Source organism: Temnothorax curvispinosus, unplaced genomic scaffold (genome assembly GCF_003070985.1).
Source record: "Temnothorax curvispinosus isolate PA1 unplaced genomic scaffold, ASM307098v1 QBEX01017878.1, whole genome shotgun sequence".
Classification (NCBI taxonomy): Eukaryota; Metazoa; Arthropoda; class Insecta; order Hymenoptera; family Formicidae; genus Temnothorax; species Temnothorax curvispinosus.
In genome coordinates, this window is record NW_020227658.1 from 364,428 (window position 1) to 392,405 (window position 27,978).

General features: G+C 46.2%; 1 protein-coding gene across 16 annotated transcripts in view; it reads right to left on the minus strand.

Moving 5' to 3' along the window:
- The window catches only part of LOC112467901 (CUGBP Elav-like family member 4), a 546,980-nt gene that overhangs the window by 125,829 nt on the left and 393,173 nt on the right, over positions 1-27,978 (minus strand). Inside the window, exon 1 of one of the 16 annotated variants that reach the window (XM_025036795.1) lies at positions 4,257-4,325. The exons of the other annotated variants lie outside the window; for them this stretch is intronic. Coding sequence (XP_024892563.1) covers positions 4,257-4,310 — 54 coding nt within the window. The 5' untranslated portion in view covers positions 4,311-4,325. Of the gene's footprint in view, positions 1-4,256; positions 4,326-27,978 lie in introns of those variants that run through there. 16 annotated transcript variants of the gene reach the window in all.

A 27,978-nucleotide genomic window follows, 5' to 3' on the forward strand; every position in this document is an offset into this window, starting at 1 on the left:
TCTGTGTCTCTGGCACGTCCTCTTTATGGGACGCTAACCTGTTTCATATCGTAGTTCATCCTCGGAGTAATAAAGCATCCCCTCCCCCCCCCCTCCGACGTTGACCTCTTATCATGCGGTCTCTTTTTTAACGAAGTTTTGCGATTATCACTAACAATTTTAAAACACTAAACGAGATACGTGTGAAATTTCAGCGGAAAAACTTTGGTGGAATTTTACAAAATTTTAGAACGTGTTCTACTTGTAAAATTGTGTCGCGGAATTAGTCGTGTGCTGTATTTTATGGAAGACAACCGCAATTTGCGCAATCCATATTGAATGTGAACGTGAACTAACACGGCTGCGGTTTCAGGCAACGTCACGTATAGCGAAGGCTTCGGCACTTCGGCTTGACGTCACACGTAATAGGTCGAAATAATTAAAGACAGCAATTACCCGTACACACAGGCTCTACTACTGTTAACTCGTTAATAACATAGCGTTAAATTGATCGATACAAAGAAGCCTGCAATTATTTCGAATTACGACGTGTGTTACAACTGGGACGCCGCAACGGCTTTTCTATTTGCGGGCCAGAAGAATTTAGATCAGGCTACTTTTTTTTATCAAACAAATTTCGTAAGTGTAAATACCTCTTTTTTTCGTAATCTGCATGTATATCGCAGAACTGCCTCGGATAGCGCGTCGCGAAGAGACGGGATTTCGTACGGACGTTGATAGCTAGCTCTAGTTAAACTTCCTAAACCGTCGTCGATTGAGTTAGAGTTTACTTCCCTGCCAAGCCTGCCGGTGAAACCTGCGTCGTGTCCGCCTTGCTTGCACCGAGTTCGAGCTCAATTTGGAAATTGCGTCCGATGCGCCCGCTGCTCGGAGCGGTACACCTCTTTCCCTTCTCTTTCCCTTCCCACGAAAATACGAGGGCAGATTTTGTCTGACATCATTGGAATTTTTATACTCTGGCAGTTGCACCGTTAGCTGTTGCGGCCGCTGTTTTGCCGTAACAAACCGAGATCCTTTCCCAGTCGAATAAACATTTATGCGAATAGGAGAGTTACGCGAATATTGCATTGTAGCGTGGCTTTTCCGCGGTTTTCACCGTACGCAAGTTACGAGTTTCGCGAATCGATACTCGGCGATGAATAATAAGCGCTCAACACTCTTGTATCATTGGCGAAAACGGTGTAAATCGATGTACAGCGAGATATCAAAATTTGCGGTGGAAGAGACATGACATATACGCGTAGCATACTTGAGCGCAGAATGGACACGAGTACGATCGTTCATCGGTAACAATGAAGTCGCTTGTGCGAGAGGAAAGGATCGCTGTCTCGTTGTTGAAAGAGTAAAAAAAAAAATCGGTTTCGATTGTGACGTCCCGCGCACGGATAGAGTTGGACACGTTGAAACGCCCTCCAATTTATTATGAACCAATGAGAGCCGCTCTTCTCCGATCGGTTTTGTCGAGAGAATTTCGTTTAGTTAATCGGTCGACGTGGTTCGATGTCACGTCCCAATTTGGCCAAGTCTGGTCTGAAAAGCCAAATCTGACGCGGCCTGGATAATTGGGAAAGGATATTTCTGAATATCCTGCCCCGGAGTGATACCTTCTGTGCAGTTTAAATCCTTTTCAACGTTCGCGCATTACGTAAGCCTCTTTGTTTTAATCGAGCGTTTCAATTGTCTGTATTTTCCGTGCTGATCAATAAGGCGAAACTTTTTTTTTATTATTGTCTTTATTATTATTTTTTTCCTGAATTGCAAACTGCATAAAAATTATCAACTACATTTTGCAACAATTTCTATATTGTTTCTGTTATTTTTGTAAATAATATGCACTTGTTAGTAAAGATTCTAAATACTCAATACAAATCTTAAATGTGTTAGAGACATGTTACTTTATAGTGATAAATTACTCTATATCATGAAGAATTTGAATCGTTTATACAAATAAATCGTCGATTTTGTACAGCTACCCATTCAATCTCACAAGCATAAATGATCTGGAAATTGAACCTGAGATGTGAATGTTAAATAATATTTTGACAAAGTGTCATTAAAATACCGCTCAACAGGTGCATCATATGTAAGATTCACACGTAGCGGCGATAACTCGGGACAGGTTGTTCTTTTAGTAGTGCAGCTAAACGCGGCGGCGGCGACGGCGGTGGTGGCTGCTGCTGCTGCTGCAAATCTCGGGGGATCGCTTTGTAAGTCGGAGGCCGCGCGATACATAAGTGATGCGCCGTTAAAGCGGCCTCCGTGGAGTGGAGTTAGTTCTGTATGCAATTGCTCCGTTCCTGCCTATTCTCCAGCGTTTCGATCCTATGCCGGTTATATATCGTCGCCATTAGCCATTTCAGACTAAAACGCTCATTTGCAGATAATATACCGTTTCCCATCGCTTTTTCGAATGACGTATAGATTTAGGTACTGGTTTCATTAAACACATTTCACCTACACCTAACACAGCTTCGGTATTTACGATTGCACACTTCATAATCATCTGTCGTCAATCTCTTTCAAGTAGAACTTATTTTATACAGGATACTCAATATCGGTATTGTGTATCCTGACTAAAGATGCATATTCTACTTCTAGTCTCAAAAATGCTTCCGTAATGCATACTGTAGTTTCTATCGTTATATGCATAATATCGTATTTATTTAATGTTAAATATAGCTATTTGAATTTTCAAGTAATTATTTTCACGACGTTATGAATCGAAATCCAGTATCTTTATCGAAAGTATTTAATCGAGAGTAACGTTATTCGAAAATTTTTTACCCTTATCGATTTTCGCGCTACTAGCCGCGTCATGTCACGCATTTCTTTCTATTAAACTGAATGTTATGCACGACACTGTTATACCCTATTGTTGTCACCCATACGAAAAGGCTGTTCGTTCGCGTCGACGCGGTAATTCCGTTACCGTCGAAGCCCGTGCTAGGGTGAGGTACCTGCCTGCGCAGCCCAGGGAAAGGATCGGGTCCATTTAAACATTCATAGAAGCTATGTCGTCGTCGTCGTCGTCGTCGTCGTCGTCGTCATCGTCGTCGTTGTCGTCGTCGTCGTTGGCGGCGGTTGCTGCGGGAACTGGCAGACTGGCGGCGCGAAAGTTTCCGTGTGCGTGTGTACATATGTAAGGGGCTTTAGGGCACGCGTGTACGTCACGCGTGAGTATAGCACGGTAAGACACAGGCCGTCCTGAAGTCTTAATGAAGCCCATTCAAGCGGCTATTATCACGGAGACCGCGTAATCGTCTTCCCGCGAGAGAAGGCGGTTCTCACTTAATAATCATACCCTATATTCCGAATCCCGCAATAATGGCCTCCCCGCAGCGCGCATTTCACCTCTCCGCGTAAGCTGTTTTCCGCGTTCAATCTCGCGGCGCCTTTCTCAAAGCGCGTCTGCATACAGTTGTATAACCGTTACGATTTCGGCGATGGTTACGGTCGTCGCGCGTGATTTTCCAGGAAGTTTCGGAGGATTATAGTCTTCCCTCCTCGCGCGAATGCAAGATGTATTTGGTCTTTCATACTCCGAGAGCATTTTGGAAAATAAATCCGTATAATATGTAAAGCTAAAAAGAAAGTACGCGTATAGTCACGACGGTTTGTATAATTTAAAATTAACTAGTCTGTATTTTAATAATCGTCAGTATTAACAAGACGAGGAATAATTGTCATCGCAATTATCTCGAGATTTTCAGCGAACCACTCATTAATCAGCAAATTATCCCGAATGCGCTTTGCAGTGGCTTTGTCGACTTTGATCCGTCCGCATACTTTGCTTCCTCGTCGGCAGTATCTGTATTTGTATCGGAAAACAAATTTGTCCTTAGGATAATGGATGAAGCGGTCGCCGAGTCACGGAACGTATTCCGGAAACGTGCGCGAAATTCCTGCACGGCTTTGTAATTAATGAACTTGAGCTAAATGCAATGTCTCCGATTACTAACTTAGACCTATGGAAGGGGAATGTGGTAATTGAACATAGTTGCATGACAAGGACGACAATCATTGGATATTAAAATGGGTAGAATATTCCGTGCCAAATCGTGTGTCTATTTTAAATATATGTCGTCAATATAATTATTTGTAATCCTGTTAAAATGTGATAAATTAAACATAAATTTTAATTATGCAGGTGACCCGGTATTTAGTTCCGAAAAAACATTATTCATCGAAGTAGAAGCGATTGTGTGTGGATAGATTGTTTCTAGAATCTAGTATTAAAAAAAAGAATGGTTTCAAACCTTGACAGGACCAATTCCTATCACATGGGATCCTACTTCGGTTCCTCCTGACATGATTGTTAGTTATCTCTTGCCAACTTACCTGAAACAAACAAAGAAAGCATTTTTTAAGTACAAGTTACATAAAATTATTTTTGTCTCATATAAAATAATCTCGATATTTAATTTTCCGTTTTTCTTGTCAGCGTCGATCGCTGTTCTTGCAGAACAGAAAGTCGTAAACTTGAATGTCGAAGCAAGCGGTAGAGAAGAACATGTTCTTCAACTTTCGCCATTAGAATACAGCTTTCGAAACGTTTTGTCTACGTCGATCCTAACACAGTTCGCGAAGGACAATGTTCTACGTCTTCCGATCCCTTCGAAACATTCGGAACTTCGACGCGAGCTACGTCGGTGGATAATGAAGAGACTGCACGTCCCAGATAAACACGACTGTAGCTAGTTGAGAGTACACGAGGGAAATAGTTTATTGTTTAGTGCCGTGCGGTCGGATGTTTGTGCCATGGGGGCTGCAGCTGATGGCGGGACCGGTCGGTGTATTATAGGGTGTAGCGCGCATTTCGAGATGGAGTGTCGGCGAGATGGAGTTCCGCGTACTGCGAGCCACTCGAGAACGAGTGCTAAGCACACGGAGTACCGGCTTCCATTCAAGCCTTCGCTATACGTAGTTGTTGCTATACCGTCCGCGGTAAATGCAATCGCGCGCAAAACATCCCTCGCTTTCTCGATTCGTTCTTACTTTACCGCTTCGTGCACTTGCACCGCAGTGGCCTCTAAAAATTAATGAATCCACGAGCTCTTCCCGCGCCGGGAGTTCGTCCATTTAATAATTCAATCACGTAAAAGGCGTATAATCTTAGGAGCACAATCTATGAGGCTCATTAACTCTACATGAAGAGAAGAAGGATGTTAGCGGCTGTAATTCCCTGTAAGCATATATTATTCTAAATTCACGTCTATCATACTTTAATATCATTTTATAACGTAAAAATTGTGAGAAAGAACTTTATGTGCGGGATTTGTAATTGGAATTCCCTTTTTTTTCTTCTTTTCTATCCTCGGCAAACCCGGTAAGCTCGCGTTCTCTCCATCGCGCGCGAGCTTCTCCGCTTCCCCCGCATTTTTTTGTCGATTACGTTTTGCGAATCCATCGAGGTACGGCCCGTCCGATGGATATTGTTCCCCCGGCGGAAAAGTCGCCTTGGAAACTTGTCCTCGAAAGATTGCCTCCGCGTGATTGCGAACGCCCTACGCCGTCTGTCAAAAGGAGCTTCGATCGAGCGCGAATAATTTCTCTCGCTTGTCCGAAGATTCGTCGAACTTCTACTGGTTTTGAAAGGCTGCCATCGAAGGAATCTCTTTTTTCTCTCTCCGTGAATAATATTTTGCAGAATATATATATTTTTTTTTTCCTTTGCTTTGAAAAGTATATCGTCTGTCCCGTGTATCTCATCAAGGAATGTGTTCCATGTCGTCAAGTAACGCGCGTATCAATCGCAAGCTTTATCGATAAAAAAGGAATATTCCATGCATATTACTCGATTGTAACAGTCGCGGTTTACTATGTTGATTCATTCGATAATCGCTTTGCAAGATATTACAGTCTACAGCATTCTTTAATAGCGCATTTTTATCCTCCGCGCGATTAATAAGTAGTAATGACTGCTATTGATCAGACATGCTCGATATATCTCGAATAATGAGAAAAAATATTCATGTATCACTAAAAGCTTCTAATTTACAAATCATTATAAGTTAAAAATTAATAAAGGTATTCTGATCGACCCAATTGGCCAAATTTGGCCAGTTGGGTCGATCAGAATACCTTTATTAATTTTTAATTATTCACTGGCGACTTAAACTCAGGTTTTGATTATAAGTTAATACGTATTAAATGATATTTTGATTCTTTTTTCTCTAAGAAAAGCAAGTATAAAAACAATCGGCACGACTTGACGACACTTAAAGCGGTTATTCAGGAAATGTCGTCTTGTACTGTTTCGACTGAATCCAATTCCAGCGGATTTTTTGTTTGCTTTTCGAACGGTGTCTGGAAAAATTCGTTCACGTATCGCGAAAAAGAATGCGGAATATCGATTAAGAAGTCATTCGAAACGCTGCATTGTAATGGCCGGGGTCCAGTCAAAAGCGACGGAAACTATATTCCTCGGGCGAAACTGCTTGGCGGAACTGCCGCAACAGGACTGCATCCAATCGCCGGCTGAATGTCCGCAATTCCGGACGCCATTAGGCGGCTTATTATTTCGTTTTCCTGGGGCGGTATCGCGACACTAGCTTCACTCCGGAGGGACCGTTATCCGGATACGCGCGACGCCCGAGATCTGGACGGAGCATTGTATCTGCGCAGGGAGAAAGAATGTAATCGAAAACAACTGCAGCCAACCCCGGCGAGCTGTTTAAAGAAAGAAAATCGTTCCGAAGCGTTCCACCATCGCAGCCTAAGGACGAAGGCGCAGACAGCGGAAATAAAATTCCCTGGACCACACGAGAAAACTAATTATATCGTAGCGTGGAGCACGGGTAACGATCGGTTCTTTTATCCAGCTATTACGCTCCATCAAGACGCCCTTTTTTGCAAATTCCCCGTTGCCTATATCTCCTTGCAACGATAGCAAGTGGCACATTCGTCTTCGCGTTGTTTCTGGCCATCATTAGATTTGTACTCCTGAATAAATTGCGCGGAATAATCCGGTTCGGAGAGAACTCTTATATCCTAATTTACGCGGCAATGGCGGCCGTTCCTCGGTGCCACGGCGAGCTAAGCCAGAACCATCGGTAAGAATTCCTTTCTTCGCAATGGTACCTGTCATCCCCACCCGTGTTTTTATTACGCTATTACCATCGGGCGGCGTCCAACCGTAAAATATGTTTTGCACGGCGCGTGATGAACGGTGCCAGAAGAAAGCGAGAGAGAAAGCGAGTGTGTGCGGGTTGCCGCCGTTTCACACGGGAGGGATAGGGAGGCTCTTTTGCCGGCTCCCGGGATGGAGAACCCACTACCCATGGCGGTACCCTGTGCGAGGTCGCGACCACAATCTCTATAATGGACTCGCTAAAGTGTATCCAGAATCTAGGTTCTGCGAGAAAACGGGACGGAGAATAGAGGGGAACAGACCCTTTCCGTTCGTAGCCGCACGCTACGGACGCTGCATTATAATCGCGCCCCGACCTCTCTCTCCTTCTCCCGTCCACCTTCTCTTCGCGCCACCTTCCCGGTTGCATTTTATTCACAATGTACCCGCATACGAGCCTGCACAATCGCGAATAAGGCGATAAGATGCCCCGCGTAAATCCCGCGTATATAGCTAAACATGCATGAACTTCTCTTGGTTGCGCCGCGTCTAACGTTACAAGAGCCTCGAGACGGCTTCCAGCGAGAGGTCATTTATTTTCGCGTTCACGGACACAATCGCGTTCGAGGGCGTTGAATCATTTTCGAGATTGCATTTATGATGAAAATTATCGGTGCATGAATAAGAGAAGAGAATTCGCAAAGAATTATGAAAATGTAATTTAAGAAATTGTAATTAGAAGACTATACCTTCGATAATATTGGTTTGTATAAGATTAATTTGTATTAGATTTTACATGATTGTCCTAATCATAATATAATGTATATTTCTTGGTTGTTGTTTCTTGTATCTTGAAAGAAATGCGTTTTATTGCATATGGTTTTGACGAGTTAAAGCAAAATGCCCAAAAAGAAGGTTTTCATCGCAGGGATGACATTTTTTTTACCTTGCAGCCAGCAATGTTGATGCCCGCTTCTTGCTATGTATACGTGTATCAGCTTCACCATTATTCTGCTGTCGATCCCTGACAAGATAGATGGTGCCTTGATATAAGTGCAGCATCGCGTCTTCCTAGTTGGTGCGCCCGTACGAGAAATATGATTGCTAAGTGATCGATAAGTGTACGGACCGTGATGCCCGGCCATATGTTATGTTTTCGCCAACGTCCGTTCTTGTTTTCATTTTTCTTACCTTTCTTTTCGATAATAACGTCTATATTCTCCGAGGCATTTCTGGCGCGCTGCAGATATAGGTGCGCATCCACAGATATATAAAAGTAAATCAAATATACCTTCTCGTGTGTTATGACCAAATCATGCAATAATAGATCTTGGAAGGTTGTTATTACGTTGCGTTTTATTTAATATAATACATCCGGATGTTTTTACGAAGGAGTCTTATCTTCATATTTATTGTCACGCGAAAATTTTCTAGTTAAAGTTTGCGATATCTTGCAATATTTTCTTTCGGAGGACTACCGAATATCAACCACCAAGAGACAAGGTCTTGAAACCGTCGGCCGACAGTTGACTCCGCCGTTTGTTATTCTCCGATCGCATAGACAAATTCGATTTCCCCGAAGTTCCGAACTAGCAAGAAGCATTCGTCACTGCGAATCTAAATTCGACCAAGTTTTTTCGTGCCGCTGCACAATGACCTCATCCGAACGTCGCGTGACGTCTGGTAAAGTTTGGAATAAAGAAGACGATAGGCGGGAAAAGAGCGAAAAGGCAGAGAGGGGTAGACGCGGGGCAAGAAGTAGATTGATTCCTAGCCCTGTCCCCCGAAGACAATTTGTACTCGACCTCGTACTCCACGATCGTCTCTTTCGTTCGCTCGTGAGCGGGAAGTAAAGCCCGGGCTCTTTTTTTTCCATCTGGGGCACCCACCCCTCGCGTCCCTGCCGCGCCGCGCCGCGCCGCAGGTCCGTCGCTCGTTTCGTCTCTCGTACGAAAGTCGGGTACGAGGCGACGTGGAATCGTGGGATCAACGGGGAGAAACGTCTCACCCCTCTCCCCCTCTCTCTTTCCCCTTCTCCCCTCGTGGACCTAGGAAACGGCACATCGCGAGACTTTACCCTCCGACACCGCGGTCATTAATCACTCGACGGTCTCGTGTAGCACCGTCACCGTGGCTCTGAAAACGGTGGCTTCTTCATCCCGATCTGGATGATCAAACTCGCCGCCGAAACGATAAAACGGAAGAAGAGAAACGCGAGCGCAATCTGCCTAAGTGATCCCGGGCCGGCTTTTCCGATGGTGCCGTCGCATCTGTCGCGATAATTTGATGTGTAAATACGGCGCAACCCCTTGAAACGTGGCGTACGAAACAAACGTTGTGTCGCTTCCCACGCGAGAACGTGCTACATGCTTCTCTAAATATTCTTGAATTTTCGCGAAATTGTAAATACCATTATTCGTAATAATATTATGGTACAAATGCATCGATAGAATACATTGTCCGTGATACTTTGGAAAACCTCAAGGGTTCCATAGAGATAAAAGCGCAACGTACAATTGCGGAAATAGTATTGTAAAATCGAGGATTTCAAACTTTCAAAGTGTAGTAAAGTAAGAGAATCGAAAAGAGTATGGCACAGCTAAATCCTCCACGTTAACGATATTGCATTTTAAAGCGTCGCACTGCCAACTTTCTGTTTCTATCTTGCGATAATGTCGCGTTATATCGAGAACAGCTTCGGCATGTGCGAAACTCACATTCTGATTCTATTTCTCTTGGAAAGAGGAGTATAAGACGAGATATAAAACCGTGTGGTTTAGAAAGAAAATTTTTAGCTAAGACTCGCGTAACGCGTTTTACCGCGAAAGTCAGGGAATATATGTCAAGAATTGAATTGGCGAGGATTTTATATTTCCACTGATAATGGAAAGATGAGAACTCGAACGACGCTCGTACTTTTAACGCGACACGATCTTAACCGAGCGTACGATACGAATAAAGCGCGAGATATCGACTGGCGATCATAAAGGAAAGAAAGAACCTTCCATTTCGGTCGAAACAGGCCATTACTCGAAACTTGTCCCGCCCTCAAGAGCACAAAGTCGTCGGCGAACATAGCGCATCCTTCCGTGTAGGAGAAAGAGAAGGACCAGGAAAAGCGAAAGAAGCTCCGGCGGATTAATTAAGTCTCTCCTAACGGTGTAGACTTCGCTGTCGACTTTTCTTATCCTCGTACCCCTGGCCCCTCCCCCTCCCCCCGAATCCGCTTCTAGATCTCGTTCCTTTCTGCGCACGTCGATGATTTTTCCTTTTTTTTCTCTCTCTCTCTCTCTCCTACTCCGTTGCTTCTCCATTTAGTCGTTCCAGGACTCGGACCCTCCAATTTCGCGCCACCGCCTTTCGAGCATTTAATATTTAATTCGAGCACGCGAAAGGAAAGCGAATGGAGCTTCCCAGCTTTAGGCCGGCCGGCTATAACGAATGGAGTAGGAATGCTGTGCCGTCGCGGACTGCTCTATATGCCGCACGCCGCTTCCTAACGTCGTCTTTAACGAGTCGACAAGTACCTTCGCCAAGTCACCTCTCGCGCTCCGTCGCTTCTTAGGCCGGTAGGCGCACTTTGCATTCCAAGGAGCGGCCCCCCCTGATGGGAAGGGGGGAGGAAAAGGGTCCCGAGCACCGTCGAGCAGTCGTCAGTTGAATGACGTCAGAGAATTTGGAAGATCGATTCTGGATTCCGACTTCTTTTCAGATCCCGCAGCGAACGAGGGCGTGTTCTTTCTTTTACAAAATTGCGTGATATTATCCGGACCAGTAGGGAGTTGATTTCATTACAGATACAATTGGCTATACGAATCTTGTAAATGAACATTGATAATCTGCTGAATGCCGTAGTTTTCGGAATTCTGAGTGTAATTGACATTATTTATCGTATTACAGTAATTTGCATACGAAAAAAGAATTAAGGGTCCTATCTGTTTACTCGCATTACGTAAATTTGAAATATACCTATCTGAAAACAGCACAATAAAGCTCTCCAGATATACAATTAAATTAATAAAATACAATGAAGGCAAATGAGACTAAAAGGCCGAGATTTGGCAGTACTTTCTTCTAATAACAAGCGCAATAACTCTCTTCCGTCTGAGATTATCATTAACTACATTTTTCCAAATATTCTGAAGAAGGGCTAAATTTATACAAACGTACGTTATTGTAATTTATTGTATAATACGTAATTTATGTTCACTTCACCAGCGGCGCTTGCTCTCATTTACCTTTATTGTATTTTATTAAATTTAAAAATAAAACATTTGATATCTTTGATGATTCTACATGTGATTTCAAGATAAACAATTACATTTCTACCTTGGGGTGATCTTTTAATAACAGAAGCGATATCGATCGCGAGTTTTCAATAACACTTTTCCTCCCTCGATCGAGAAACTCCGCGAGAAAGCGTAGTTGGAGAAGCTGATGAAAATAATCAGATGCGTTTAAGAAAACGGCGAGCTCTCTCATTGACGATTGCTCCTCCGGAAAAGAGTCGACCGTAGGAATCCCGAGAGCGAACCGGTTTCATTCTCGCGCTCGCGCGTAAAAATCCATCGTTTCTATCGCCCTCGTTCTCTTTTTCTCTCTCTTCCTCTGTGTTCCACTCCTCGTTCCCTTCACAACGTTTGGACCCTCGACGATTCGCGGGAAAGCTTTACGAGAATCAGGCGAAGAAACTCAGCGAACTCGCGACCCTCGAGCTTTAACAGACGTACTTTCATTAACGCCTCGACGGTCTGCGAGAGCCTGCCGGCACTCTCCCCAAGAGGTGTCGAATAGGAAACATTTCGCAGCGAATCGACGCCCAGAAATTAAACACTCTGCGTCCCGTTTACGCGAACAGCGGTCGGTTAAAGAACGGACGATTTTCAACGACGAGATGTTATTTCATGCGCCATTGAACGGCGTAAAACTAACCGATCCGTTTGCGTACAGGGCGATACAAAATTAACTTGACGATTTTATCGCGACAGCTGTGAGAGATATACAATATACATATTAACAAAATCGAAAATTCTCAATCGCGACGGATAAATCTGAGCGCGCAACCGCGCCGTCTCGTCGTTAACGAAAATAAATATTCCACCGGGGACGTCGGCGCCTGGTAAGAGGATCACCGGCACTTTGTAATAATGATTCGTGTGAAATCGACGTAATCCCTTATGTAATATCCCAGCTGTCGCGGCCGAAGTGTTAAAATTCCTGCGTCCCCAGCCAGCGGACCCAGCCAGCCGTAGCCCGACACCGGAAACTTCATACATTTTCCATGGTCCGCTGATTCCCGGATCCACCAACGCGCATTATCGCGCTGATGGCGGCTACTTCCACTCCATCTCTGTACATCGCACCCCCGTCTACCAGCGCGCGCCGGTGTCTTTGTCCTCATATTTCCAAATCCGATGCTTTGGGGGAGGGGGGGGGGAAGCGGCAAAAACCATCGGACAATGCTTTATTTCGCGATATAATATCGGAAGCGTATTCCGGACACGGTGCAGCGACGATAAAATATCCTAGTAATTGTAACGCAAACTATTTGAAATTTTTATTTAATCCGTGCGTAAAGAGAAAACCAAGATTTATTATACTTATCTGTCTTTCACGCGTTGAACATTGATTATTTCATCAACAACACCGTTTTATCAAGAAGTAGCGAATACTCTCTCATTAACCTGAGGGACTATCATTGAACAATTATCGCAAGTAAGATTTTACGAATTTAACTTTTGATGCAAAAATACACCTTGCATCGACAATCATCAGATTTACATTGTCTGGACTAGAAATCGTGGTTTTTTTTTGCGTGTTGACAGTTGAATCCATCGATATTATATCGATTTTAATAATCGTTATTCAATAGTAACCTGAATATTATAATGACCTCGTAATGCTAATAAAGTTGAGGAAGTTTATGAACTTCCAGACCGGTTCGTGTCGTCGTTTTCCCAACGGAAGAGTGCTACACTCAATTAAACTTGCTCGAAATCAAGGCTGGGACCAGCCGGCCGCACCGGCATCAGTGCGATGGCACATCTCATTCGTAAATTCGCTTTTTGCGCGCAGCGTGACGCGAATAATTTTCCAGCGACCCTTTGCGCCGTCGGTCCCTCTTCCTCTCTCGCGCCCTTCGAGCTCGGATCGATATTTGTAATTTATCATTTGTATGCAGCGCGATAGAGAGCAGCCGACGTGGAGACCGCCACCGATGCGTTCGCTTCAAGGAGAAATGATCCGCCGATGTCCTTCGAGTACTCCGCAGGGAACGAAGCGTGAAAAGTATAGGACGAGACGGGGAAAGAGAGAAAGATGAGAAGCGAGCGGGGATGCGGAAGACAGAAATTTCTGTTTCACGTATCTGGAAATACGCAAGGGATACGGCCACGGTTTTTTGTCTTTGTCTCGGCAAAAAAAGGAGCTTAATTTCATTAACCATTCGCGCATCGAGACAATGCGATGTATTCGGGGAACATCTACGCGGTACCGAGGGGCGAATTAAATAAACGCGCGTGAGGAAGATATCCAAGCACCGGATGCTATTCGAGGAAAATGCATTTGCGCATCTATGAATTTCCTGAATATCGGTCGCTCACCTATTCACGTATTAGTCGATGTCGCACGCTTTGCGTACCTAATATATTTGAATGTTAATATTTTAATCAGCAAAAGCCGTGCGTTTAAATCTTCGTGCGAGCAAATTGGTAGGTTTTTTTTTTGTTTAAATTGCGCGTTAAAAAGAATGCGAGAATAAATTGAAATGATGTGCAATCCTGTAAATCTTGATGTTACACAGTATGTAAACCTGATCTTGAAAGTTATGTTCCTTTCAGTTCACATTTCGCTTGTCCACGTGGCTAGCCAAATACGTTATCGCTACGCGGCGGTCGAGAACGCAAGTAGCGAATATGCTTATCGCGATGTGAAGCGGCTTCGCGCTCGATGTGGCTCGACAAAGAAGTTTCTCCGGGCGCGACGCGACGACTAAATCGAGACATCGTCGCGAACACGACGCACCGGGCACACGTGTACAGGCCGTCCGTTTCTCCTTTCGGCGTCTCGAGAGCTGAACACTCTCGTCGCTCAATTTGTATGTTAATTCGCGAGTGTTTGTCGGGCAGCGGTCCGCTTAATAATGTCATGTTTATTCAGCGATGATATCGCTGTGGGCGCTGTGGCGCGCGACACATTCGCAATCGGTGTCACCGGCTACTCGCACCCTTCGCGCGCGCGGACGCGCGCGCCGAGCGAAAAAAAAGCCGGCCCATAATTATATCCCCTTTTCCACCCTCACGCAACATCGCCAGGCGGTTTCGTAACAAAAATCGCCGCGCCGCTAGTTCTCGTTTGCATAAATACGGCACTGTCGCCGTACGTACATACGAGAGGCGAGATAAAAAGTCACGCATGAGAAGTAAGAGTAATGACCGCCGCCACCGCAGACCTGAAGCGAGCCGGCAATATGACAAAACATGAGAATGATATTTATTTAATTGCCGGACGTTATGCGCTCGTTAAACGCATTAGTAGCCGTAAGTCGCCAAATGCGGTTGACAATGCGTGGATAAATTCGGCCGCGCGACGCGGCGGACGCCGCGCAATCAGGGGATAGCTTCATTTTGCGACTTCATCAATTTTTATTAGGATCACGAACGCGCGCGTTCGTTTATATTCCCGCGTAGAAGCGAACGAACAAGCGCCTAAAATTCGATCAAATGAACATTCATATAGAGTGGTGACTACGTCGCAACGAGTGCATCTATATTTATTACTGCCGCATAACGTGTACCCGTCGTGGAACCGTATATTAAAAACGGAACGAAAACGCCTTACGACGGGATCGAAATCGACCTTCGGCGTTCAACCTACCGTTCTCGAATCGATAGGCGCCCGATGATCAACCGGAAAATCGTAGCCGGAGGTTTCTCTCGGAGTACGGAGCTGGAACGTATGGAGCGTCGTTCGCTTCCCGCAAACAATCCAGCGGGCGTTCGACCAATCCCAAAGCATTCCGATCCCTTTTTTATGCTCGAGCGTAAACCCGCCTGATCTAGAGCGGAACCAATGAACTCTATCCGGCGCATCACTCCTACCAATCTACTTCCCCCGCAGCTATCAAAGCAGGATTCTCCTTTCTCTCGCAACCGAGCGCGAGCTCTGTCTGCCTGCCTGCCTGCCTGCCTACCGGCGGGCACCCTCTCTCGCGTTTACACACGAGAGAGGGTGGTAGGTACTCGAGCGAGTCGAATTACCCGACGGGCGCGTCGGGCTTCTGGTACCGCAGGCTTCAATCCATTCGTCGCTCCGACCACCCACCCTCGTCCCACCCTGACGCTTTTCCATCCTCACTCTTTCTCGTCCCCGACGAGAGAACAGCCGCCGAACGCGAACCGCTGAATGTCCGCGGCACACTCTTGTGCGCGAGCGACCACCCGTAAAAATGCGAAAAACAAGACACCGCTACATTGGATTCCGCAATTCCGCGACGCGTTGGGTCGCCCGTCGTCCCTCCCGCCCGCCACACCGTCCGCGCAACAATTATCCGCCTCGCTGTCCAATGGGACCGAAGTTACTTCCGTCGCTTGAAATTCCGTGTTGTACGACGGTAATTATGGCAATCCGCGCACGCGAGGGACCGACGCTGTAAATAATACATACTGAGATACATTTATAATGTACAAGTTTCCGAGTGTGCCGTACGTGTTGCCGACGACTCCTGTGGAAGAATAATGAAAGAGAATCGAATGGATCGATCGGCACTCAATAATGTACATGTCCACGGATAACGAACGAAAAATATTTCTTAAGGTGACGCGCGACGATCGGCTGTCAGATAGATCAATGATGTTCCTACTCATTGTAACGAGACTCTTTCTTTCTTTTTGATTTGCTTAAAGTTAAATCAGCAATCTTTCGAAAAGTATAGCGAAGTCCTTGACATTTGTTGCTTCACATTGTGTAAAAGGAATTGGCAATTACGTTTATTAGTTTTAACATTAAAGGACCTCTCTCTTCAATATTCAGTTCATTAAATTCGTTACATTTTGCTACACGCTGGTTAATATGTCGTGTGACGCTGTGGATTGAACAAAAATTTCTCGGCGCCTTTAATTAGTGCCGGCAATAAGTAATTTCACAACGGCACACGAAGCGCATAATAAAGGCTATATTACCGCGCATCGTAGCTTCGATGGATGTGTTGTCATAAAATACACGACGTTACTCGTCATTACAAGTTTGTAGAATGCGTTGAGTTAATTAGCAAGGACTTTGTCGCCCGCCCGCTGTCTCTTCTATGAATCTTTAAGCTCACAGTACGGAAACGTGAAAGGAGCGAGCACGACAGAAGGATAGATGACGGTTAAAGACACTTTGTCCCGAAGTTTTGTCGTCCATCCGGCAAATCGGCTCCATTCGTCCCCGCCCGCTTGCTTTCTCTCGTTATATAAGATCAAGTCGAAACGTTATATATTCATTAGCCCTCCGCTAGTTTTATTTCTCGCGCCGCAGGGACTTGGTTCTACCGTTGGGCAATCCCCACCCTCTCGGTTGGTAGCGGTTTATGTCGGTGGACCGTATTATAAAGCTCTTCATTACACTAACTCGAGCCGGATCTCCGTAAGGAGAGATAGGTACCCATTCGTCCCTTTTTATCCTCTTCTTTCATCCGCGCTCTCATCGTCGTCGTCGTCGTCGTCGTCACCTAAAAGGAAACGAGCCTGGGCTCCGCGCGGCTCAAGGCGAGAAATCCTTGATTAGTTCGCCCGGCCCGGTTTCCCTCCTTCCTGCCACCTTTCTCTTCTCGCAAGAGATACGATCTTCTCGCGAATTTCTGAAGTATCATGTTTCCTTTCGTCTCGCCCCCGTGAGACTCGATCCTTTGATTCTACGAGAGCCTTTCAGCACCAACTCCTGCGAAAGCTCACTACGTACGACAGCGCGACGGTTGTATATATGACGGTTTAATTACATTCCACACCCGCCGAAATAAAAAAGTCCATATATATCCTGATAACGGCACAAATCGTATATTATATAGTAACGTTATATAATATATATCCGACGCTATCCATATCACGAAAAGAGATTAACTGTTCTGATTTAACATTTTATAAACTGCTCCATGCTTTCACGGGCGCCATTAGCGGCGGGGTTGAGACGAGGAAGACGCATCCCTCTCAATATATACGCAAATATATGATAATTTCGACTAAATTAAAGTAACCTGAAAATCTTAACAAATTAAACTTTTAACTGTATTCTTTTTATTTGTTATTTATGTATCTATTTTTTTTTTATTAGTTTTTAAAGCCCTTTCCCCCAATTTATAGCTAAAGGCGCCAGTAATGGTTCTCGTCTACAGGTAGCAAGAATGTTTTCACTTATTCGCACACTTGAGATACGGGAATATAACGTCTAGTGCACTCTTTTCACTCGTCTTTGCAATTGCGAACGCCTTCGATTTCTTCCCCTCCCCTTCTCTCTCTCTTTCTCTTTTCCTCTCTCGATATTGTTGTACACACGCATACAAAGGTCCTTCGTATTTCTTTCTTTGCCGGCGTGACATAACCGTCGCGTCTCGCACATAAGTTCGATGTCGACGTTTCGACCAGCGTACCCGACCTAGTTGCGGGGCTGCCGCAGCTGATTTCAATCCACCATTTCTCCCCGCCTCCCCAGTCCTAGCCGTTCCTAGCAGTCACTCGAGCCACCAACCCTTATTCCTATCCGGGGGAGATTTCAATGGAAAGTTATAGGAAATTCACGGTGGCGGCGACAAGAGCCGTCGGTGTCGGTGAGAGTCAAACTGGTAACGTCTGCGGACCATTGTCGAGCACGCCTAGCTGCCGACAGTCGAATGCCGACACTCAACACTGGCAGAAGACGACGACAGCGACGACGGCGACGACGATTGTACGATCTAGCTGGATGGTTGAGAGATGGGGTACGCGAGGGTCGCGCCAACCGAGAATCATAATCCAAGATTAGAGCCTGGTACCAACTATCTGCCTGAACGAATGAAGGAACGCAATGAGCATAATCGCAATGTAATATCGAATCACGGTTCTATCGATCCTTCCATTACTTTATATAGCTATGGTAATATAGTTTTTGTGATAAAAGATTTTTAGACGTGACCCCCCCCCCCCCGTTTCTGTAATATTTATTTCATCATTTAGAATTGAAGGCGAGTTTTTTTGTGCGTTGACGCGTAATTTATTCTAAATATTGCATACTTGAAGCGCGACGAAGTGACGAATATAAAGGTGAAGCCCTAGTTCGTTAATTCACCTCTCAAGAAATTCAGTTCAAGCCGATCGGGGGAAATGTATTTTCTCCGTATAATGATGCATTGTTGAATTAATGAAAATTCATTCTTCGCCAGTAATTATGCTTTCGCGGGCGCTCCGTACGTGAACCAGCGCGCCCCGGCGGAAACCGATCAACGGTCGGAGGAGAGACGGCGGGGGTGCTGAGCCATAAGGATATGCAATCAAGCCCAAAGTAAGCGAGTTAATTTACGTGGAGTGTGCACTCTCACCACGAAACTTGCTCCGTGCACGGCGCTAGTAGAGATACTCCGTCGTTGGAGAAGTTGTACCATCGAGATGTTACCGCGCTCATGAGAGAGCGAGAGAAATTGAGGGGGCGGAGGGGAGGGGTAGAGGAGAGTTTGGCGAGGATGGTGGGCATGTAGGGGAACAGGGGGAGAGAGTGTGAGAGGCGGACCGCGCACCCTCTGTCATCTTTCCCTTACTGCGGCGTACTTTCGCCGTTGGTTCCCTCCGCAAGGCGACAGGGAGTACCAAGATGCCTCGAAACTACGCGCTTCACCTTACCCCATTCCCTGCCTATTCCGTACCCTCTCGAACTATCGCAGTAACTAGCAGTGCCTGTAATAGCGTCGCGCTTCCACCGTAAAGTGACGTCTTTCGAAACCCAATTCAGGAACCCAGTCGCTTCTAATGGGGCTCCGATATTACGAGAGTGGTGCCGCGCACTGATTCCTCGAGCACCGAAATCACCGGGGTGGAGCTCCCTCTCGCCACGCGCGCGCTGTAAGTCTCGCTAGAAATTCGAATCGACGAGCCACGAAGAGGTCGATCCTTAAGAGGGAGAATTCGCGACTGAGTTATTATATCTGTATTCATCTGTTCAGGTAACGTCTCATTTGGATTCACAGTTATGTCCTTTCTTTGTAAATCACACGTGAAACGGATTCGAGACTCGTATAAAAAAAAAACATTTAAAAAACAGGCATATATAATATGTGATATATATTTGTGATATTTTTATCTGACTTATCGTGCTATGTATAACGCTCAAACTTTAATACTTTAAATTGAAAGATTTCGATCTTTGACAGGACCAATTCCTATCACATGGCATCCTACTTCGGTTCATCCTGACATGATTAAAAAAGACGGGCGACATCGGCGTGTCACAGTCTGCACCTGTTCTCGCGCTGGCCGAACAATGGCTGCCGTCCCGGTATCCACGGGATTAAATATAATAATTAATGTCGCCCCGGTCTCTCTCTCTCTCTCTCTCTCTCTCTCTCTGTGTGTGTGTGGGTGTATGTGTGTGTGTGTGTGTGTGTGTGTGTGTGTGGAAGAATCGTCACCGTGGCGACGCCCGCCGCCGCTCGGCTCCTTTCTCGCCTCTCGGATCTTCTCCGCGAATTTTCTCACGGCTCGCCGCACGGCTCGTTACGGGGATCAAATGCGAGCAGACAGAGTGTCTTCTATTGTGTACACGCTCAAGAAGCCTCTATTATTAACCTCACGGAGGAATATCACGATCTACTTCCTACCACCTTCGACCCCCGCGCTCTTATACTCTTTCGGCCCTCTCTCTCTGTCTCTCCCCTCGTCTCCCGGGTCTCTTTGGATCTTTCGTCAGAAAGGAATTGCCCGCCGTGAAACGGCTTTTATCCCGCTGCGAACGTCGTTCATCAGTGAGGATCGGCCACGCTGTTTTCGATTTAGTGACTCGAGTTGCGTTCAACTGCCGATGTAAGAAAAGTCTAAGCGTGCTCGAATAACAATGCCTCAAATAAATATTTAGGAGGATCTTACTACACACATATGTATTCTAATACTAATGAAATTATTCTCGCTTTATTTGGTTCACATTTCGTTATGTATTATATATATATATATATATATATATCATTTACACCGAAGATCAACAAATAAAATCGAGAAAATTGTTGGACTTGGTAAGAAACGATAACAAATTGTTTTTATATTATTTTCACGGATTTATCTGAATGTTTTTTTTGTAATTCTTTTATTATAATATCATAGATGAGATTGTGCAAAGCAGACGGCAGGTTGCGCAAGAAACAAGACAATACGTTTTACAAGAAATTAAAGTATCTGTAATAATTACGCTCGATGAAGCATCAAACTCGCTGTGCAATCTCACCGAGAGTACAATCACCAATTCGCTCCAGATGATATTTACTTCCTTTGATTCCTGTCAGATCGGCAACTCCGATGCAGGTATTATCGAGCGTAAACCGCTGGGTCTGGACTGGCCTCTCTCTGACGGTACGTCGGTACACATTAATTAGGCTTAGGCTCGCGAGATAGGTTTAATTACTTTCGCCAGATCAGAGCCGAACTAGATTCCTGCCGATAGAGAGGAAGGGAGAGAAACGGGCAAAGTACTGGGGATATAGGGAGAAATATATACGTGTATAACGTGTACGCGCGAGAGAGCTGCATGTGTGCGCACGTACACAGTGACAGCGAGAGAGGAATCGGATGAGGCGACGGAGGAAGAAGAGGAGCAGGACGAGGAGGAGGAGGAATGGAGACACGACGCGGCGGTTAGCGGATATGAATCGCATGAGCGGCTGAGCCATTGTAAACACGCGTGTAACAGGGACTCACCCCGGCTGACCCGGCTCCCAGCCCGGACTTTGCCGACGCCGGTGTTGGCGTCCGGCGACGCAGGTGCCGATTTAGGATCCAGTCATAGGGAGCATACCGATCTTGCGGCCGACGCCCGGCGTTAGCGTCCGTTAGCGTGCTTGTTACTATTTGCGACGCGCCACCGACGCTTTCCGTACTCGAACACCGCCCAGCTTTCGCCACCACCGTCGACCGCTCCTCCTTCCTCATTCGCCGTACCGCCTCGCAACGTGCGAGCGAGATCGCACGTTGTAATCGCGTCCGCGTTGGTTACTCACGGTTCGGCAACCGCTGTAATTTGCGTACATTGATTAAATTGACGAGTGGAATGAGAAACGTACGAGCGGACGAGAGGGCGGCTGGGTGAGGGCGACGGCAACGTAGGGCTGCTGGCAACAAGCGGTGGGAGGGAACGAGAGGCGGCGAGGAGTGGGTTTTAGAGGCCGGGTACCACGTTACCGGGAGTTCGCTGGCAAATTAAAACTTGCCAATCAAACGCGAATATCTGTGCAACTTGATAGTAACTTTAATTAAAATCGCTAGTGATGAAGATCCGCGCGCCGGAGCCACGGATGACGCGGTAGGGTCTGGTTATGCGGGAGTTTTATTTCATCCGCTAAATCCGGCGCGTAGAACCTTTGTCATCAAAGCGCCGCTCTCGCACGCGTCGCGCTCTTGCATTCGTCCAACTCTCGATGAGTTACGAGTGATTGATAAATACAAATAAATAAATAAATTAGATACAATTCATTTTGATATCACTAGTCGTAACAGCTCGATTGACGTGTAACGAATTATTCCGACTAAAACGATAGAAGAAAATGACATCGATAAGGAGATATCGTCGCGATTGCGTTGGCTGACTTCGACACGCGATATACGTCAACGGTGATGATCACTCGGTCCGTTGCATTTTGGCTTGCATGAAAATTTCATGCAAACAGCACGGCGCACGGTGCACGGCGAAAGTATCGGCTGGAGGCGCGGCGCATTTTATCACGATATTTCGATACTGGTTAAGGGCGCCGGGTGACGAGAAAATGGCGTATACATCGCGCCTCGCTACGTGGTGTTACTTTTATGGATGCACGTAAACCACGCGCGCCCGCATACTGCTTCGTGTTAAGGGAATAGTACGGGGAACGCTGGGCGGGGTTCTAGGCGTGTGTGCACATCGTGCCGATCGTAAAATGCTTACAAGACATGTTTAGCGTGCTGAGAAAGACAGCGGGAATAATGAAAGTGCACAAAGAGAAAAATGGTAATGGATAGCACAAAGAAAGAAGGAAAGAGAAAGAAAGGGCGAAACGAACGACATCCTGTTGGGCGTCGTAATTCGCGCAATTGCAAGCGCTCGAGAAATTGTATGAAATGACGTTTTAAATGGTATACAATATTTTAATTACTGTCGGCAAGACTTTATATATATATATATATATAATATATAAGTTTGACAAATTTGCAACAATCCGTTAAGTGCCATGTTACGTAACAATTTTCGCGACGCGATTATCCGCCCGCGCCGTCGGCAGATTCGATTTCCTAATACCGCGAAGTTTTCGAGCGCGCTGACGAGCGTATCGCGTTACGTTTCCTCGCCGTTGCGTTCCAGCAAATCAGATTAATAGAGATCTTACATTTGACGGCGTTATCACGTCGGATGGGTTCTTACCCGTTTCTCATCGACGCGTCGATCAATATGGCGTAACATCCCGGTGCCTGTGTGGCTGTAATTATTTCCACCTAAGACGTCGAAGTTTAGTGCAATCATTTCTCAGGAAGGATGTTCCCCCTTTGAAATTGTTAGAGGCGAACAGCTTTCCTCGGGGAAACTTTTGCGAAGCATCTCGCGTCGCGCCTCTCCCGAGTCTCTCTCGTCCTCCTTCCTCCTCCTCCCCTGTCTCTCCCGGTTACTCTTACCTCGACACGCCTTCGCAGAGAGAGCGTAACTAAATAGAAACTGATGCTGGAGCCGGCAAAGACCCTTATTGTCGCTCGGGAACGCGTGAGAAGAAGTTTCCTCGTCGTCGTGTTCTCTCGCTCGAATAAGACGATTCTTCGTGTCATTCTTGTTCGCGGAGGGGGATGGAGCGCGACGCTCGAGAACGAAAAGTGAACGTCGCGCACCCACCGAATACCAAAATCCCGTCGTCGACGGCGACAACCGACGACGACGACCGCCCTCGTCTTCGCTGATCTATTGAAGTCTAGGTACAGTCCCCGGGCGCGCGCGAATACCCCCGCTTTCAGAATGTCTCGCAAGCTTGCACTTAACGTCACAATAATCGTAAAGCGGTACACGAAACGTCGGTTTTCAATCTTCTCAAAGAACTCCCGTTTAGTATATATTACCATTAAAATAAATGACAATTTCACCGTTGAATGAATCTCTTGCAAGGAATTCCTTTGCTGCACTTCATAGCCGATTGTCAAAAGAGTGCTAGGATAATAATAGATATACTTGCAATAGTAACTTTGTTGAATGCAAAAGAGAAAACAAAAGATTAAGAACGTTAATAATGGCAGATACGTAAGTCAATAAACGTATGCCAAAGGCGAGGCGATAACTCTTTTTTTAAATCAATTTCTCGAGGATCATTCATTTGTCTAGCTTCTCGATCTCTGATTTCCATTTACGTGGCTTGCTCGTGATTCATATCGTGTGATGATTCAGGCGAATTCATGAGCGTACTGTAATGTGAAAGAAATAGGAAGTTGAAATTTTGAAATCTTCAAGAAAATAAAATGGCCGAACTCTTCTTTCCGGTATTTTTTATGCCGGATACATATTCACACCCATCCTTCATCGTCGACCCATGCGTAGGTACGTTCCCCTTTGTACTTTCGCTGGAGGCCCATCTCCTCTCTTTTTCACGGAACGTACAATAAATTCCCGCGGACATTGGTATGCGATCGACGCCTTCGGGCTTCTTAGTCCCTACGCCCCTTTTGCGCATCGTGAGAACACGAGGTTAAGAGGGGTGCGACTTTGCTAGAAAAAAATTCTTTCGGTGTCGAAGACGACACGATTCGCCACGAGGGGTTCACGTGTCGTTCCTTAAGAAATTGTGCACCGACCCGAGATATTCGTTAGGCCTTTTCATTTCTCATTTCGCGCTTTGCACGCTCCCTCACGTAGTATTCAAGTGGTATCGAAGTCGATAAAAGGCAAGAAATGAAGAAAGTTATCTCTCCGTAAAATTTTGCAGCAAACGAAAGATGTTCTGTGATTATAAAGATACTTTTGAAAGATACAAGAAAAGTGACGCAGAAAGATTATCGCATTTATTCATATCTTTGCTGAGAAAAAAATTAATCTCAGATTGGCAAAAAAAAAAAAAAAGAAAGCAGTGGCTAAAAGAAATGCCGATAGTATGTTATACGAAGTGTCATATAAACGTAAAAACCTGTTGCGACGAAGAGCGATTAAATTTATAATGCGCGAGCAGCATAGATAATAATTAGATATGTACGAGGATCGAGCGATAGTAATGACAGACAGCTTTCTTTCGGTAAATCGATACTTTCCGTTACGCGCTGTAAACTCCGGAGGCGGGCAAGCTTCTGCTCGCTCGACAGTTTCTAATTACGCGTTGCGCCGGTCAAGATAGTATCTGCGAGGATAATTATATAATACTGCATATTCCATCATGCGTGCAGCGGGTGGCCGGAGTGTGTTTGAGGTGGTGAGGCGTGCTGATGACAGACAGGGTGTGCGGGTCCGATAGCGATAGCATCCCTTGTATCGTGCCGGACGATGGGGCCGGTGCTTCTCTTCCTCGTCCTCCCTTCAGGAACCATCGTCGCGTCCACCCTCCTCCTCATCCATCATGTCGACAGCTTCGTTATGACCACACACTGACTGTGCGCCCGTCACCTCTTGGATCCTTTCGCACGGCTGGATCTATGATGCCCTGCTGTTCCGCATAAAGGTTCCTATCATCGGCTATACCCGTTGAGAGATCCGGGCTGTTCCGAAACTCTCATGCTCGAGAGGGACGTTAAATTACATCCTCTCCACGCGTTCAAGTTCGTATCTTCGCGTATCTCGCAGGAAGAATGCAGATATGCGAAAACGTTAATCGAGTCGCTCCACTTCTGGCGTCACTGCAGAAGCGGCCAAAATTACTCGAATTGGATAAAAATTGCAGCGCTGCGGGGACGTAGTTACTTTCGAACAGCCAGTAAACAGTTAGTTATTAGAATAAGTTGAAATAATGTCAACTGCAATATGTACTGCAAATATGTTACATTCCTTCGCGAGCTCTCGCTGCGCGATATAATGCTCGGTAATTCTCGCTTGCGAAGGTGGCGTATCGCGTCGCACAAATTGCGCGACTGTATTACGCGAGCGGCGCACTAGCAACGTCAGCGAGGCGTCAGTATCCCGGGTGCCGGCGCAGCGTGGCGTATGCGACGTGCGGCGAACAGTCACATCACAGTGGTCGGAGCGGGAATGCTACGTGCGACACAATGATGCGTTTCGATGCGACCGGTCGATCGGTGTCGAGGGGTCGCGTGACACCGGAGGCTGCCTGCCGCTGATATAGCCGAGAATCTGAAGTATTTTTCTCCCATTCCACATTCACTCGATCCGCGTTCCCCCGCGTTATTCTCCCTCCTCGTCTACACGCCGTCCACCCTCCTCTCGGCCGACTATCAAATTAACAAAGGGGAATATCAAATTAAATTACGCTCGTAGCACGGCGCGCGGCGCGCTTCAGTGGACTACGCGACAGGTGCAACGGGGCGTCAAATATTTAGCGGACAGCTATTTCCCTTAATACACCCGCGCACGTGTGCGCGCGCGCGGCGCCGCGCCGCGTGCTTTGCACTAATTGTAATAAAGAGGATTGCTATTAATTCGAAGCGGCGAGACAAAACTTGAGCGAAATTCCGCGCTCGTGGATATCGACGTGGAGATGACGCCGCGCGTCCCGACCGTCGCTCCCGCTTTCGGCACGCTACACCCGCGTCCGCCATGCATATCGCTTGTACTGCGTATCGCGTATTCGTGCCATTGTTCTTCGCGTTCAACAAGGGAACGAATGCATATGCGTATTAAATATAATGAAAAATTACGGACATTCATCGCGCGATAAATGTCTGGCATACTTGGCTGATTAGTCGCGTTTTGATTCTGGTACGCGCGCTGGTTTCGAACGAACGCGCGCATTCCGCGTGAAATCGCATCGCGAGAATATGGCGGTGACAAAAAAGCCTTTCGCGTGGTATTAATTCAGTCGGCCGACTACATTGGTTCGGCGGCACATTTTTTCGGTTTCCTTTTGTCGTCGGTCTTCTCTTTACACGCGTTCCCGTGGCTGTAAATTCTTGCGTGTGCCGTGCGTCGCGCACGCTTTCCACACGTGTATTCCCATCGTTTCGTTTCGCTTCTATTTTTCTCTTTTTTCCCCCTCCTACCTCTCTTTTTTCGGCGCAAACATAATGAATATTGACAAACCATCCCTCCCCCTACCCTCCCTTCTTCCTCTTCCTCCTCTTTCCTCCTCTCCAATTCTCTCTTTTCTTTTAGCGCTGGAGGGTGCGTCGTATACGGGAAGCAGAAACAAATAGGATGAGACGTGGGGAGGGGTAGCTGGTATTCTCCATCCCTTCGCGAGTACCAGCTCCACTCGGTACCATTGCCCTAGGCACAATGCGTCCCCACCGTGTACCTCCCCCCTCTTTCTCTCCCTTTCCTCTCCACCTTTCCATCCTCCCATACTCTAATTCTCTCTATCTGTCTATCTTTCTCCGACTCGATGCAATCGAGTTGCTTCGGAAATATATTAGTTCGGATTCGCGGAACGGCGGAAAGCGAGGCGATACAGCGCGGCGCCCTACTCCCCCCATCTCGCTTGATGCGATTTTCACGTGCGGCGGTGGCGAGGAAATTACAGTGAAAGCGCGAGAATTCGCTTTCGTCGAAATTTCGAGAATACCCGCCGATACTACTCCACTTTTTCTCTCTCCGCTCCATGTCCCTATCTACCATTTCCATCTCTACCTCCTTTCTTCCGGTTTCAGACACAATTTGTATGTCTTCGGGACCGAATATCTTCTTTAGATCTAAAATGCCTGTCTAAAACGCGAAAGTGTCTTTCTTATGTTTTTTTCTCCCTCGTATATGCGCTTGCTCTGTTTTCGCAAAGTTTTTCAAATTCTTGAACAGCATTCATACATAATCCAACACATTCAAGACACTTTTAAACTATCGAATATCGTAAAAGATTTTGAATGGAGTTTCCTTGAAAAAGAGCTTTAGATTAACGTTAAAAAAATTTAATGTTATGTTTAAAGCGAGAAAGAAAGAGAGAGGAAGAAAAGAGAGAGAGAAGGCTCGCTATTCGCGCAAAAAAGCGGTACTTTCTTCCGTTCTTTCTTTCGGGACGACGTCGTACTTACTCGCTGCGAAATCACAGACCGCACTTACCGCTTCCTACTACGGTGCACATTGCCGCGCGTGTGTAACTCTGCAGCAGCCCGGTTTACACAGGCACCCACCCACACCTCTTCCACACACACATACGTGCACACGCAGACGAAGACATTTCTACACCGACGTAAGCGCGCATTTCTTGCGGGCGCGAGCAAAAAGTAACGCTCGCGTCAGCTTCTTCCTTTTTACAGCCCTCGGAGGTTAGACTCATTACGAAACGTTACGTGCGCAAACCCGCGCGACCGTACATCGAGGATATATAAGCGGCGAACGTACCTACGTGCGCTACGTGGAATTTAACGTCTGTGTACACAAACGTCGTTTGGAAAGTCGGCAACGTCGGCGGTGGCCGCAGGTTCGCCGGTTGGTATTCCTATTTGCCTCTTGCGCGTTGAAGAACGCGTACGGTTGACCTCTCTCGATCTGCTCTCCGCTCTTTCTTTATGGACGCTTCTAGCTTCTTGTTACGCTCTTCTCTCCATTTTAGTAATCTTTGAAACCGTTTGTCAGTAACAGGAACAGTCTCTTCCTGTTACGCT